We start from the raw sequence: 16,969 nt of genomic DNA on the forward strand, positions 1-16,969 counted from the left end.
AGAGAGAGAGAGAGAGGCAAGTGTGTATATGTGTGTGCATGTGAGAGAGAGAGAGAGAGAGTCAACATTTGAGAGAGTGTGTATGTGACAGAGAGAGGGAGAGGGTCATGTGCATGTGCATGTGTGTGTGAGAGAGAGAAATGTTGGTCGGCTGCAGCAATGCCCAGGTGCAATACTAGTACTACTCAATTTCCAACGTAGGACCCTCCTTTTGTTAAGCACAAAAATTCTCCGACAGCAGGCATGTGAAATGGCATGTGGCCTTTATGACGTTCGTGTGCTGTTTCTTTCCCGGCAGGGTCCATGTCGAAGCGTAAGTTTGCATTCGAAGGATTCGGGATCAGCAGGCAACAACAGGCCCCCCTCATCGTCGACCCTTCGCAACCCCCCCGCCGCCCTCCCTCCGCCCCTTCCCCCCCTCGCCGCCCCGCCCATGACAACTACGAAGACCACGATGTGGACGACATCGATTATGACGACGAAGACAACGCTGCAGGAGCAACGCCCCCTGCACAAACCCTTAGCCCTAACCCTAACCCCAACGGTCCCCTTGATGAAGAAGAAATTGACCCCCTCGACGCCTTCATGGCTGGCATCCAGGAGGAAGTCAAGAAGGCCCCCGCAAATCCTAAGCCTAACCCTAAAATTGCAGAACTGGAAGATGAAGAAGACGATCCCATGGAGAGCTTCTTGAAGGCGAGGAGAGATGCGGGTTTGTCACTTGCAGCAGAGGCTCTACACGCAGGGTACGACACTGACGAGGAGGTCTATGCAGCTGCTAAAGCTGTGGATGCAGGCATGGTGGAGTATGACTTAGATGACAACGCAATCATCACTGCTGATAAGAAGAAGATCGAGCCCCTCCCACCCTTGGACCACAGCTACATCGATTACGAGCCCTTCAGTAAAGATTTCTACGACGAAAAGCCTTCCATCTCAGGTACATATCTGGCCACGATTCTTGCAGTTATCTGTGAAATGCACCCTTTTACACAGCAACGATAATGGTTGTAATGATGCTTCTTCAAGGCATTCTTTGCGAGCCAAGAGTTCAGTACTGTGGTAAAATTGAAATGGCTGATACATGTGCAGGCATGAGTCAGGAGGAAGTTTCTGCATGTCGGCAGGCATTGGCAATCAGAGTGTCTGGGTTTGATGTGCCCCGCCCGATCCGACAGTTCGAAGACCTAGGGTTTGATGCATTGCTTATGGGTGCCATCTCTAAGCAGGGTTATGAAAAGCCTACCCCTATTCAGTGCCAGGCATTTCCCGCCGCACTCAGTGGTCAGGATATTATTGGAATCGCAAAGACGGGTTCAGGAAAGACAGCTGCCTTTGTTTTCCCCATGATTGTACACATTTTGGATCAGGAAGAGCTTGGTAAAGGGCAAGGTCCCATAGGAGTTGTTTGTGCGCCTACAAGAGAGCTGGCTCAGCAGATTTATTCAGAGACTAAAAAGTTTGCCAAAGCTCATGGTATCAGAGTGTCAGGCATTTTCGGAGGAATGTCAAAGTTTGAACAATTCAAGGAGGTGAAAGCTGGATGTGAGATCGTCATAGCCACTCCAGGACGGCTGATAGATATGATCAAAATGAAGGCCTTAACAATGCTCAGAGCAACATACCTTGTTTTAGATGAGGCTGACAGGATGTTTGATCTTGGGTTTGAACCTCAAATCAGGTCCATCGTTGGTCAGATCAGGCCTGATAGACAGACTCTTTTGTTCTCAGCTACAATGCCAAGGAGAGTAGAACGGCTGGCCAGGGAAATTCTATCAGATCCAGTTAGAATTACTGTCGGAGAGGTGGGTGGTGCTAACGAAGATATCACCCAAATTGTGACCGTGTTACCTTCGGATGAGGAGAAGCTGCCATGGCTTCTTAACAGGCTCCCTGAGCTGGTGGATGAAGGTGACGTTCTGGTGTTTGCATCAACAAAGCTCAAAGTAGAAGATATTGAGAATCGGTTAAGTGAAAAGGGATTCAAGGTTGCTTGCTTGCATGGAGATAAGGACCAAGCATCACGAATGAATGTTCTACAGAAGTTCAAAGCTGGGGAATACCATGTCTTGGTGGCAACAGATGTGGCTGCTCGAGGCCTAGACATAAAATCAATCAAGTCAGTCGTCAACTTTGATACTGCGAAGGACATAGACGGCCATGTGCATAGGATTGGCAGAACAGGCAGAGCAGGTGACAAGGAAGGTGTGGCCCATACCCTCGTAACACAGAAAGAGGCACGGTTTGCTGGAGAGCTTGTGACTAGTCTTATGGCAGCTGGTCAAACTGCTCCTATGGACCTAATAGACCTAGCCATGAAGGTCAGTTTTGTTTTTGCTTGCATATCCTGTCGCTTCTTATATTGATCCTTCTTATCTTGCTTAGGGTACCCTTGTGGGCCCTGCTGATGTAAGGTGGGCCATCCACCATGATGTGCTGCTTGACATTTCCATAAGCAATATGTTTTACTTTCAATGCTGTATACTTTCACACTGGCCACCCACAGCAAGCATTTATGAGCAAGAACTGGCAAATAAGAGACCTCAAAACGGTGATGATTGTCGTATAATCATTTTCAGAGAGCAAAGCCGATTGGCTTGTGAGAATACGTGAATGTGAAGTAGAAGCCAATAGAGATCACACAAAGAGAGTAGACAGCCAAGAGAGATTCAACACTTGAGCTAGAGACTGAAAATATTGAATGAATTATGAAGGCACAATGGCCATGCTTTTATACATCTCATGTAGAGCATGTTAGCAGTCATCTCTTGTCTGGACATATTACTCAGTGAGGGCCTTTGTTGTGGGGGTGCCCGCCCAAGAGTGCGCTCCATTTTTCCCCATTTTTTTCTGTTTTTGGTCGTGGGGGCTGTCTAGTTCTGGCTGACTCTGTATGTGCTGGCCGACTGAGGTTTTTGTCTTGGCCGACTATGTATATGCTGGTCGACTGGCTGTATCCCAGTTGTGGACATGATTTGGTGTTGTCAGCTGTTTTTGGGCTGGCCGACGAGCAGCCTAGGGTAGTATAGATACCACCCTTGCCCCTACACTCCTTTTTGTACCGGATCTTTGTGTATATACACAACTTTTCTCTCTCTAACTTTTGTGTTTTGTTTCTCACAGCAGTTGTCTCATTTTCCGCTGTGCATTCCGACATGGTATCAGAGTCCCAGGTGGCTTGAAGCTTGGAGACAGTGGGAGCTTGAGGGTTTGCTGTTTTTTGGTCTTGATTGGAGATTTCTCGGGCTGTTCGGGACTTGGAGAACGGGTAGAAGGTGGCCATCACTGTTGGATAGCCACCTTGCATGGTGTTTGTAGTCTCTTCTTCAAATTTTTTCCCACCCACTCTCCCTTCACAAGACCTTGTGAACCCTTGAGATGGCAGATTTGCTTGAGATGGCTGAGAAGCACGTGAAGATCCCCGCTGCCAAATCCCTTTGGCCAACGTCATGTGTTTGATATGATTAATCACCTGGGGTGTGCAATTAAGGAAGATGAAAGAACGCACATGGGCATTGACACCTTCCCATAACTGTGCCTTAGCCTCGCGTTCTTTCCTAGAGGGTAAAGCTCCCCGTCCTCCAACTCTAGTCGTGGAACACCAACCACAATGAAATCAGCCAAATCATAAGACTCCATCATTATCTTCTAGATGTCATAGTTGGTCCCATCCAACTGTCGATCCATTGGGAATGTCGGGAGAGTACTTGGCTTCTCTGTATAACAGGGTATCACCCATGAAGCGGATTTCCTTGGAAGTGCAGATGGGAGTGATGAATCCTGCAGAGTCTTCGACAATGTGGAAGCACATCAACAAACTCTAGGCTCTTCAGTAGGAAGTTCTTTAGGCTGGGAAAGAGATATCTTCAGAGGACATGGCCATCACTTTGTTGTCTCATCTGACCTCTCAGTATTTAGCTTTCTATTCCTCTTTGATCGTTAGTTGTGAGGATTATGTTGTTAATCCCTCATATTGTGTACTAATTACTACTTAAGTACTTAACTTAGAGAACAAGAACCTTCAGGGGAATACTTGAGAGAAGATTGAATTGACTTGAATTGAATTGATTAAACTGAGTACAATAGGTCTCTTATATAGGAGATGAAGAGACACATTTGAAGAGGCATGTGCTTTGAGGAAAGGACATGACTATAGACGAAAGGATAGAACTTTAGGCTAAGGGATGTGTCCATTCGATGTAGAGGCACAACCATTCATCAAGGGATACAACCATTCGTTAAAGGGATGTGGCTATTCGATGAAGAGGTACATCCTTTGGCGAAGAGTCGCAACCAATGGAGAGTAGGGGCTCCCTTGGTTGGTTACTCTTTCATTTGCAACAGGAATCAGCAATGAAGAGAGTATCTGATACATACATACGTCACAATCGTGACACCAGTGGGAGGCTCAGCACCATCATATGGGAGGAGCTTGTGTCTATGGTTTTGGACCAGGAAGAGCGTTTTACGAACCCTCCACAGGGCGGAGGTTCTGAGGCCTTGACTGGCCAGTGGTCGAAAGGCCGCAACAACAACAATAAGGACAAAGGGAAGTCTCTATCGGAGAAGTCTTCTGAGAAGAAGCCCGACTCAGAGCGTGATGCTTTGAAGGTTGAGCAGACTTGTAACCATTGTGGCTAGAAGGGTCACTATTGGAGGAAGTGTCCTCAGCGGAGTACCGAGAAGAGTGCTGACTCTGCAACTGCAACTGTAGCTACAAAGACTCCAACTTTTGTGCACTTGGAGATTATGGACATAGATGCTTCATCTTCTTCAAGTAGGGAGGCGGTTGGTCGCACCACCAGGGATACTCGGGAGTGGATTCTCGATAGTGGTGCTTCCAAGTACATGACTCCTTTCCGAGAGTTATTACAGAATTTTCGACGGACATGTAGGTCATATCTTCGTTGGTGACGATTTCACTATCCCGATTCATAGTGAGGGTAGGATGGAGATTATTCCTGATGGCAAAGGGGAGAAGCATTCCTCTCGTGTTCTTTATGTCCCAACTTTTGGTTTTCATCGTTTGTCAGTGCATGAGTTTTGCAAGGCTCGCATCGCATCCAGGTGGAGTTTGATGAGCATTTTGTTGCTCTTCGGGACAAAGCAACATGCCAGGTTGTTTGGGAAGGCGGAGTGGAGAACGGGGTTTACAAACTCTCAGCACTCTCTTCTCTGATAGTCACTTAGCTTGGTGATTTGTGGCATTTCTGTTTTGGCCACTTGAATGTGGATACGCTGTGGCAGGCTTTCCGGGACTAGCTGGTGGATGGCTTGTCAGATGTTTGGTAGTAGGCAGGGACACTTTGTGAGGATTTCTATCTTCTAATCCTTCTATTAACTATTCTAATCACATGATTAAGAACTAGAGAGACAAGACTTACAAGATTAAGCCTAAGAACTTGTCATGTGCACAGTGTGTATCTACCGTGTGCTACACGCACGCAAGACTAGCTTCGAGGTTTGGGGAAGCTTGGAGCTAGGCAGACTGATTGGCGAGCTGAGTTAGGGATAGACTAACGGGCGGGCACCCAAGTATGGACGGGCGGACACCCAAGTGTGGACGCCTGATGACCGGCCAAGAGCCTATAAAAGGGTGGCCAAGGTTAGTTATTGGGATATAGAGAGTCTCGCAAGCTTGTGAGAGCTCTATGGTCTTGGAGCTTGGATCTGGTGCGGACGTGCACCTGCTTTATGTAGCCGAGGCCGGCAGTAGTCTCGAGGCCTGTGAGGGTAGCTTCGTGGCGGTATGGGACGTCACGAGGTAGAGGTTGGTCGGTACGTCAACCTAGTTAGCTTAGCTCGTGGCTCGGTGGGGACAGCCAAGTCTGTGGGCTTGCCCACGGCTGTCATGGTTGGGAGGTGAGTTGTCATGTGCACAGTGGGTATCTACCGTGTGCTATACGCATGCAAGACTAGTTTCGAGGCTTGGGGAAGCTTGGAACTAGGCAGGCTGATTGACGAGTTGAGTTAGGGATATACCAACGGGCGGGCACCCAAGTATGGACGGACGGGCGGCCAAGTGTGGACGCCCGATGACCGGCCAAGAGCCTATAAAAGGGTGGCCAAGGTTAGTTATTGTATTATAGAGAGTCTCGCGAGTTTGTGAGAGCTCTATGGTCTTGGAGCCTGGATCTAGTGTGCAGACGTGCACCTGCTTTATGCAGCCGAGGCCGGCAGCAATCTCGAGGCCCGCGAGGGCAGCTTCGTGGCGGTATGGGACGTCGCGAGGAGGAGATTGGTCGGTACGTCTTCCTAGTTAGCTCAGCTCGTGGCTCGGAGGGGACAGCCAAGACTGTGGGCTCGCCCACGGCTGTCATGGTTGGGAGGTGAGTCAGGCCTGCACCCCCTTGCTTGTTTGTTGTTCGTTTGTTTGCAGGATTCGAGTTTCGAACCAAGATCGATCACGAGGGGATCCGTGGGGATTTGACAGTGGTATCAGAGCATACCTCGTGAACGAGCAAGTCGGTAGGTAGAGAAGAAGAGGTCGAAGTACGGTATGTGTTAAAAAAACTTGCTGTTTTTTCTGTACATACTGCAGTTTTCAGATTTTGTATGTGTTTTTCTTCATCAAAGAACCCCATGTTGATGGGAGATGGTAGTTTTGGTAGGGTTGAATGTTTTTGCAAAGAAGAGGCCTTGTGTGCAGTCGCATAACCTGCAGTGAGAGAAACTGAAAAACGAAAAAGCAAGTTTGCTTTTCGTTGATTGAACGAGAGAGAGAGAGCAAGAGAACTGCTGGATCACTTAATCGTTGGCGAGTGGGTTTGCTGGCGAGTTCTGTTGACATGGCAGGCGAGCAGGTGTGTATGCAGGCGGGCGCATGGGCCTACGTGGCCAGGCGGCTAGGCCCATGTAGGCGCCTAGGCCAGGCGGGCAGGCGCCCAGGCCTAGGCCTTCGCAGGCGCTCCAGCCAGGCAGCGCCCAGGCCAGGCCTGCGCAGCCAACCCAGGCCAGCCCAGGTCTACGCAAGAGTTCCAGCCAGGCAGGCGGCCGTAGGCGGCCCAGTGCAGGTAGCGGCTGGCGTAGGCGCATCCTGCCGTGAAGGCACCGGCAGCCCATCAGCTAGACGTCAGCATCAGCCGGCGGAAAAGCATGCGCCGGCAGCTCATCGTTAGGCTAATCCAGGAGGTTGAGGGGAAAAAAAAAACCAAGAAAAGCTACGTTTTTTTTTAGCTTTCGTTTTTTTAAGAATTTAAAACTTTCAAAGTTTAAAAGATTCCTCCAAGGTTTCAAGGGTTTCAAAGGTTTTAAGATGTTTATTTTTTTAAAAAGAAAAGCGAATATATATATCCACATATATATATATATATATATATTTATTCAAGAAAAAAAAAACACAAAAGCTAAAGCAAAAGCTAAGCCTAGCTTTTCGAGATTTTTGGGCTTTTGGGAAACCTTTATAAACCCCCTCACGTGGGCTTCTTGCCACACATCTCTCGAGTTCTCAAGTTCTCAAGTTTTTAAGCTCTCAAGCTCTCGAGTTCGCTCGCACTTTCATTGTGCAAAGATCGAATTTTCTCTCCGCGTACCCTCTTCACGATGTCGATGCAAGAATCAGAGTTGGAGCCCCTCGTGGAACGCGAAGGCTTGCCGGCTACGGAAGGCACTGATGCCGATCTTTTTTGACGAGTTTGTGTCAAAATCAGATTTCCAAGAGTTCAAAGTAGCTCTCGAAGCTTCTTCGACGGAACGTCAGGCACAAATCGCAGCCCAAATGCAGGCTTTGCAGAACTCCATCGCTCTCTTGACCACTATCCTCTCTACTTTCTCGGGAATGGATACCTTGGCTTCTGCTTTAGGCCCCAATATTACTCCGAAACCGTTCGGGGGCGAGCAAAAGCAGAGAACCAAGGAGATCGTGGACACTTGGCTACACAAGTGGCAAGTTCACTTTCAGTTTCATCCATATGATGATGGAAAGAAGATACAGTTAGCAGCAGGTTTCCTGTCCGGCAAAGCTTTGCTTTGGTGGAAGGAACTGAATCCAAAGCCAACGACTTGGGCACAATTTGAAGATATTTTCAAGAAAGAATTCCTCAAGAAAGAGGATGACTACGATGTTGTTGCCCGGTTTTCAGCTTTGACCATGACCTCGCAGCACCTCACTTATGAGGTCTACCTCCAGAAATTTCGTGGCTTGCAGATGAAGGCTACAAAGATGGATCCCACTACTCTTATGGAGTTTTTCGTAGCCGGTTTACCCGACTCGTACCGATTACAGGTTAAAAATAACAAATGTAAAACTTTGGACGAGGCCATTCATTCAGCTCGTATCTATGATAATACGATGGTCTCTTCCAAGTCGAAACCCGTTACCGAGCAGGGGAACAAGCATAAAAGAAAGTTCTCCGCACCTATGGCTAACACGACTGAAGGCAAGTCTTCGGACCAACCTTCGAAGAATACAAGTTCGACACCAGCGAAGAAGAAACGACTCCTTAGGGCTTTGAAGCTCAAGAAGGAAGGACGTTGTTTTATCTGCGAAGAAAAAGGACACATGCGTAACGAGTGCCCAAAGAAAAAGGGTACCAAGTCAAACGCAGGACCCAAGCCAAAGGCAGCTAACCAGTTGTCTTTGACAGGTACGTCAATTACTGTACTTTCTCGCCCTAGTACTTGTTCTGATTGTCTGTTCAATTCTAAGGTATTTGGCATACATGATCTTCTCCGAGTTCATGGAGAAGTGAATGGCCATAAAATTCACATTCTGTTAGACTCTGGCAGTTCGCATAACCTTGTTAACTACAAACTTGTGCAGAAATTGAGTCTTGATACGACACTCAGCGACCATACCTATGAGGTACGTCTACCTGCGAGCAGACAAGTTTGGGATCGCAAGGTGGAGATGCTTCCAATCCAGATTCAGGACTACAAAGATACTCTGGAATGCTATGTGATGCATCTGGAAAATGTAGACTTGTTATTAGGGATTGAGTGGTTTAAGACTCTTGACGTCCAGATAGATTGGTCTAGTCATATTTTTTCTTTTCAGCATAGGGATACCAAGTACTCTATTTTAGGTGATTGTATTCATCCCTCTCAGGGACCTCTTGTAAATACTATTGATTTTGGAAATATAATGGATTCTTCTTTGTACACCGCTTTCCATTGTGTATTGATTCCACTTTCTTCTTTTCTCATCCCTTCCATGGATGTGAATGAATTAAGTGTGTTTGAAAGCAAAGAATTACAGAAGATACTTGATTCGTTTCAAGATGTATTTCCTAAGGAATTGCCATCGGGTTTACCACCTGAACGGGCAGTAGATCATCGTATTGACTTGATCCCTGGTGCTCATCCTGTGAGTATTCCACCTTATAGGATGAGCCAAGCTGAGGAAGATGAGTTGGCTAAACAACTCGAAGATTATTTGAGGATGGGCCAGATCCGTCCAAGTAAATCACCTTGGGGTGCACCTGTGTTGCTTAGGAGAAAGAAGGACAATACTTGGAGAATGTGTATAGATTACAAGAGATTGAACAAGCTGACAATTAAGAGCCGTTATCCTCTCCCTAGATCAGATGACCTAATTGACCGGTTAGCAGGAGCGAAATATTTCACGAAGATAGATTTACGTACTGGCTATCACCAGATACGTATTCATGAAAGGCATGTCGAAAGAACCGCCTTTCGGACTAGGTATGGCCATTACGAGTTTCTCGTATTACCTCTTGGGTTAACCAATGCTCCAGCCACTTTCCAGCAAATGATGAACGATCTTTTTCGTGAACATTTGGGAAAATTTGTGGTGGTGTTCCTGGATGATATTTTGATATATAGCCGTACTCTTGAGGATCATGTCAGACACCTCACGATTGTCTTATCTATTTTAAGACAGAATCGACTATATGCTAAGTTCAGTAAATGTGAGTTCTTTATGACCGACATCATTTACTTGGGACACAAGATCACTAGAGATGGATTGAGCATTGACTATGACCGAGTCGGAAGGTTTTGGACTGGCCTATACCGCGAACAGTGAAACAACTTCGTTCTTTTCTCGGTTTTGTTGTTTTTCTTAGGAAATCTGTACGGGAGTACTCTCAGCTCACACTACCGATGACCGACTTATTGAAAGGTCGTGGACGTAAGTCCAATCAGCCTATCACTTGGAATAACGATTTGGATATGGCCTTCAGACTTTTGAAAGATAAAGTCAAGGAAGCACCTATCTTAGCATTGCCTGATCCTAGTCGGCCTTATGTTCTTGAAACTGATGCCAGTGACTATGCTATCGGGGCTGCTTTATTTCAAGATGGTAGACCGGTTGCTTTTGAAAGTAAAAAGCTAGACGACACTCAATCTCGTTGGCCAACCCTTGAGAAGGAGCTTTATGCTGTGATTCATGCTCTCAAGGTTTGGAGACATTATTTATATGGCTCCAAGTTTGTGGTATTGACTGCAGTCAATCAAGTATGTGTGTGATGCGGATGATTTGAGAGGCAGGAAAGCTCGTTGGACAGAGTTAATGCAAGATTTTGATTTTGAGATCCATTATCGGAAAGGGTCCATGAATAATATTGCAGATGCGCTTAGTCGGATTAGAGAGGTGAATACTTTGTCGTTCACCAAGATTTCTACTGACTTATTTCAGTCATTGAGAGGGCTTTGCAGGACTGATAGTTATTTTGGTCCATTTTGGCAGAAGATCCAGGACGGGAGCTCATTGATTGACCAAGACTCGGTGACTGAGCAGTCTACTATTCAGGCTGCAGGAGGTCAGTGGATGATTCGGAATGGTTTACTATTCCGTAATGACAAAATTTGTGTACCACAGATCTCGGACATTAGGTCCAAGATTCTGAGGGAGTGTCACGACGCCCCTTCTGCTGGACACCCTGGGGTACACAGGACACTATCTTTAGTGAAACACACTTTTTATTGGCCGAAGATGAAAGGGTATGTAGAAGATTATGTTCTCAAGTGTCAGATTTGTCAGGCAAATAAAGCTGAACGCTTTAGACAGGCTGGGTTGTTGCATCCTTTGCAAATCCCAGGTAATAAATGGGAAAGTATTTCCATGGATTTTATTACCGGATTGCCAAGAACACATCAAGGCTACGATTCTATTTGGGTTGTGGTAGATCGCTTGACAAAAATGGCTAGATTTTTACCGATCCGGAAGACTATTATAGCTACGCAATTAGCTCGCCAGTTTATCGAACAATTGTTTAGACTGTACGGGCTACCGCAGGACATAGTCAGTGATAGGGACTCTAAGTTTACGAGCGACTTTTGGAAACTTGTTTTTGAGAAGTTGGAAACAACTTTGAATTTGAGTTCCTCAGATCATCCTCAATCTGATGGCCAGACTGAAAGAGTGAATCAGATTTTGGAGGATATGCTTCGAGCATATGTATCCAAAAGACAGAGTTCATGGGAGGATTATCTTCCTATGTTAGAATTTGCATATAACAGTACTAAGCATACGAGTACAGGGTTTAGTCCTTTCATGCTTATGTATGGTTTTCAACCAAGATCACCTGTTAGTAGGATTCTCAGGACTTCAGCATGATGCAGCACGTAATTTTTTGCAAGATATGCAGGAAATGTTACAGGTTGCGAAGGAATCTATTAGAAGTGCTCAAGACCGAGACAGGTTTTATTCTAATAGACATCGTTCACCTAGAGAGTTCTCTGAAGGAACGATGGTGTATTTGCGAGTTCCGAAAGATTCCGAGACTTTACGAACAGGTAGATCTCCGAAATTATCCCCTAGATACTGTGGACCATTTCGTGTTACACGACGGATTGGTTCAGTTGCATACGAATTGGATTTGCCTTCTCATGTGAAAGTTCATCCTGTATTTCATGTCAGTAGGCTTAAGGAAGTACTGGGTGGAGCAGATTGGTTAGTTACTCCTCAAGAAATCATAGATGTCCAGGATATGACATTTGTTCCGCACGAACCTGAAAAGATTCTTGGCTTTCGTGAACGAAGATTGCGTTATACGCTTATCACGGAATACAAGATCAAGTGGAAGGATTGTGTTGAGGAGGACGCTACATGGGAGACATTGACTTCTCTTCAGAGAGATTACCCTGGCTTTTTAGTGAGCTCAGGAGTGAGCTCTTAGAGGAAGGGGAGTATGTCATGTGCACAGTGGGTATCTACCGTGTGCTATACGCATGCAAGACTAGTTTCGAGGCTTGGGGAAGCTTGGAACTAGGCAGGCTGATTGACGATGTGAGTTAGGGATATACTAACGGGCGGGCACCCAAGTATGGACGGGCGGGCGGCCAAGTGTGGACGCCCGATGACCGGCCAAGAGCCTATAAAAGGGTGGCCAAGGTTAGTTATTGTATTATAGAGAGTCTCGCGAGTTTGTGAGAGCTCTATGGTCTTGGAGCCTGGATCTAGTGCAGACGTGCACCTGCTTTATGCAGCCGAGGCCGGCAGCAATCTCGAGGCCTGCGAGGGCAGCTTCGTGGCGGTATGGGACGTCGCGAGGAGGAGATTGGTCGGTACGTCATCCTAGTTAGCTCAGCTCGTGGCTCGGAGGGGACAGCCAAGATTGTGGGCTCGCCCACGGCTGTCATGGTTGGGAGGTGAGTCAGGCCTGCACCCCCTTGCTTGTTTGTTGTTCGTTTGTTTGCAGGATTCGAGTTTCGAACCAAGATCGATCACGAGGGGATCCGTGGGGATTTGACATGAGTCAGGCCTGCACCCCCTTGTTGTTTATTCGTTTGTTTGCAGGATTCGAGTCTCGTACAAGGAACGATCACAAGGAGATCCGGTGGGGATTTGACAGAACTTGAGTTAATTGAATTGCACATAGGAGCCCTCTTTAAATAGGGGCTGAAGAGTTACAATTGAAGAGTCATGTCCCTATGCAGATCATACCCTTTCATGAATAGGTGCGTCTTTAGACTAATAGTCACGTCCCTTGTGAAGTGGTGTGATCCTTCGAGAAGATGTGTCCCTTGACTGGTGACCACTCGAGAAGGCACAACTCTTCACTTAATGAATAATAATAATATTAGTCACAAATCGTGACATTCCCTCCCATTTATAATAAAATGCACTGCTAAATAATGATCTGCCACTTGTCAAAGAAATGCTGGAGGAAGTCTAGATAATTCTGCAAATCTTCATCACTTTGCCATGTAGAATTTGACTCATCCAAATCTTTCCACTTAACAAGAAACTCTGTTGTAAGCTTTTTCCTAGTCTCTTTCTGACAAACATCCAGAATCATCTTAGGAATCAATATAAAATGTTCATCTTCAATTTCAGGAACATAGGAGGAAACATCTGGCACAGACGAATCTCCTTGGACATACTTCTTAAGCCAAGAAATATGAAAGGTCGGATGAATCTTTCCCCAAGAAGGAGGAAGTTCCAACTTATAACTGACTGTTGAATTCTTCTTCAAAATCCGAAAAGGACCATAGAATCTAGGCCTAAGCTTCGGAAAGACTGACTTCACTGTCTTATATCGATGAGGTGCCACATATAGTAGAACAAGATCACCTTCATTGAACTTTGCATGTCTTCTGCTTTTGTTTTCATTCTTCTGATATTTCTCTTGAACTTGAATCATATGATCACGAATTTGAAGAATCATGTCTTGCATTTCTTGAACTAATTGATTAGCTAATGCCACCTTATGTTGCAAAACAAAATTTGTCGGTGTGACTGGTGCTGTATGACCATATGCTACTCGGAAAGGAGTCGTTCCGATTGTCGAATGGAAAGAATTATTGTAAGCGAACTCTACCAAAGGCAAATAATTTGATGATATAAACGGCAGTGCTCACAACACCCCCCCCTCCCCCCCCCAAAAAAAAGAGGGACGAAGATCCGAAGAAGAAAGCATGGTACGGGCCATCTCTTGAACAGTCTTGTTTTTGCGTCAACCACACATTTTGTGTGAGGTGTGGAAAATTGACAGCTTATACTTTCTGTGAGCAAAAATTATGCAAGGCTTTGGAGATGAAGCCCCCAATTCGCTCCTTCGCCCGCCAGTCTGTCACATGCACTCTGCACTGTAGTGCATGGTGACACGATGGCTCATCATCATCAGTGCAACATTGTTAGCACCCTCTAGGATGATATTTGTTGTACGCCGTGACCCCATTGTAATCAGGATAAGTCAGGCAGCACGAGCTACGTAGGTCATTCTCAGCCTTAGACAGTCAGTATGTCAGACCAAGTCCCTTAACCCACTTGAAGAGAAAGCACTCTGCATAATGCATAGCATTCATCCAATGCATTTAGACCATTGCAGAAGCCTTCAGATAACACCTAGCATTCATTAGAATTTATCCAGTATTTTTTCCATAATTTATAGCATTTATTGGGCATTTTTACATCATTTATCTAGGACAGATGCAGTCGGCCAGCTCTGTAGCCAGCCAACCAGCATCAGTTGTCCATATAAATAGCTTAGCATATCATTCATATCATAATCAGCCTTCAAGACCTCAAGGCTTGGAGCCTTCAGCACAAGGAGCATAAGCGATTGCAGAATTCGGCACATCAGCCTTCAGCATTTTCATCAGCATACAGGAGCATCAATGCTTGAGCAATTCAGCCTTCATTCAGTAAAACGTAGCATCTACAGCATGGTGTTAGCCGTAGAGAGAATCCCTCATCAGATTTACAACAAAGTTCTTTACTTAAATCTGAATTCACTTACTTGTAGCTCGCAGATGGAAAACCAACACCCGTGGTGTCTGTGTGCAGCTACTAGAGAAGGACACAAGGGCGCAGCCGCCTGTCGAGGAGGAGGAGGAGCTGCTGCTTGTGTTGAAGGTGTAGCCACCTAGGAGGTGCCAAGTGTTGGGGTAAAGGCGTTATGCCCACCCTTATAGTGTGTACAAGCCCATAAGTTATAGTACATAGTACACTTAGTACTTTTAATGTACTAAGTGCACTATGTGTACTAGTGCAATATACATGTGTGATAGGGGAGTCACACACTCATGCTTTTTCATGAGTTGACTTATCCCCACAACTCTCTCTCTCTCTCTCTCTCCCTTGCTTCTCTGTGTATATCTCCCATGAATGAACTCTAAACCCTAAATTACAGGTTTCTCCTACCAACTGGTATCAGAGCCTTCACTTCCAACTGGTGGTGTCGAATTTGCTGTAGAGGCTGGTGGTGTCGAATTTGCTGTAGAGGAGAAGAAGGTTCAAGCGCTGATTTTTTCTCTCTCTCTGCTGAGTGTTGAACGCTGGGCTGTCTGCGTGAAGCGAAGGCTACACACAAATCGGCTGTGGTAGCTAAGCGTTCAAGCGCTACTAGGAGATAAGAGCATATGGAGTTGGCTAGCACACCATAGGCGGGCGTCAGCACTAGGCGAAGGCAGCAGCCGTAGGCGAACTAAGTCCACAAGGCGGAGGTCGAGCGTGAGCGTTGGCGAACACTGAAGGAGGCGAGCACAACGTAATCACTGGAGCCGACACGCAAGGCAGCAAATCGCAGGCACGATAGCGTGTAGCGCTGGCCACCACGCAGGCGGATAGGCGAAGGCCCTTCAGCGTGGAGCGAAGACTATCGCTAGGCAAGCGAAGCACACCACAGGCAGCGTAGCTGGAGCATCGAGTGTGAGCAGCGATCCTAAGCGCTAGGCGAACACACGAGGCGTGACAATCACTCACGCGGGCTACAGGTAGCCAACAGCCGGGCGGATAAGCGAAGGCAAGGCCCCGTCTACTACTGTGCTGCCCACGAGGAGAGCTACGCAGCCCAGTCATCCGTACAGCTGTAAACTAATAAGCATTTAACAGCAAGAAGCCTCCCTCCCTTTTCTGCAACAGCATCAAATTTTTTGCAGCAGCATCACCACCCTCTTTTCCTGCAACAGCCTGCAAATTGAATAGAAATCAGAAATCAGAGGTATTTTTTTGCTTCAATTTTGCGAATTTCTTATCAATTAAAGCAATTGAGCAGGTACAGGTGCCCAATTGCTCAATTTTTGAGCAAAAATTGGCAAAATTGGGTGACATTGGTCACAATCAGGATAAATTTGCAGGAAATTGGTCAAATCAGGATCAATTTGCAGGAAATTGGATGTCGAAATTTGGGGCTTTTGATGTAATTGTGCAATTAAGCACTCATACATGCTGTATGATGTGAGAAATCGCACATTTGGGCAAAATCGCAGCAAATTGCAGCAAATTGCAGTGCAAATCAAGGGGCTTTTGTGCCGATTTGGTCGATTTGCATGCAGGCGATCGCATTTGATGCTGTGGATAATGTGTTGATGCCTTACAAGCACTCAATGTGCCTGTAAATCAAGGGGCTTTCATGTATTTGATGTATATGTGGCCAGGGGGAAACATCGTGAACACTCTGGATGCCTTCATGTGCGTCAATGTACCATGCATGATCAGAAATTGATCTCAAATCAAGGGGCTTTTCAAGTTTGTATGCTTGTTGAGCTTGGCAAAGCAGCAGGCAAGACATTTATGCCTTGAATCCTCAAAAATCAGCTTGCAGTCAAGGGACTTTTGCCCAATTTCTGTTCGGGACTGTTTTATGCAGTGTTCGAGACTGTAAAAGTCTGATTTTCACTCATTTGGACAGCCAAGAGAGCATTTATTGCTATTGTACCTGCTGGTACAGATTTGGCACAGCTTTGTGCATGTTTTGGCATGGCTGTACACTGTTTTGAGTGATCAAAAGGTTCAAATTCAGCTGCTGAAATTGCCGATACAGGTTTGGTACATCATTGGTGAGCACTTGGTACTGCTGTACAGTACTTTGGAGAGGCAAAAGAGCACATTTAAGGTGCTGTCCAAAATCTGCAGCAACCAGATTTTGGTGTTTTCATCACAAAAAGTGGGAGAAAAGTTGCATTCTTGCTTCCGCAGTGGGAGATAAAGCTTGGGAGAACATTTGTGAGCACTTTGTGTGCTTTGGGTGCAGTGTTTGCACATCTTTTGGTGCAGTGTTTGCACATTTGCAGGGAGTCAGGCATTAAAGGTTGCATATTGCTATGGCAACCACAGGTGAGA

General features: G+C 46.1%; 1 protein-coding gene across 1 annotated transcript in view; it reads left to right on the top strand.

Annotated features, from left to right (window-relative positions):
* The first annotated feature begins 203 nt into the window (after positions 1 to 203).
* Positions 204 to 16,969, top strand: part of LOC147606387 (P-loop containing nucleoside triphosphate hydrolases superfamily protein) — a 65,923-nt gene continuing 49,157 nt past the window's right edge. The window contains exons 1-2 of the mRNA XM_086792304.1: positions 204 to 940; positions 1,093 to 2,321. Of these exons, the coding sequence (XP_086648430.1) occupies positions 304 to 940; positions 1,093 to 2,321 (1,866 nt within the window). The 5' untranslated portion in view covers positions 204 to 303. The remainder of the gene's footprint in view (positions 941 to 1,092; positions 2,322 to 16,969) is intronic.

This window comes from Cibotium barometz, chromosome 57, assembly GCF_041138505.1.
Source record: "Cibotium barometz isolate CiBa-2024 chromosome 57, ASM4113850v1, whole genome shotgun sequence".
Taxonomy (NCBI): Eukaryota; Viridiplantae; Streptophyta; class Polypodiopsida; order Cyatheales; family Cibotiaceae; genus Cibotium; species Cibotium barometz.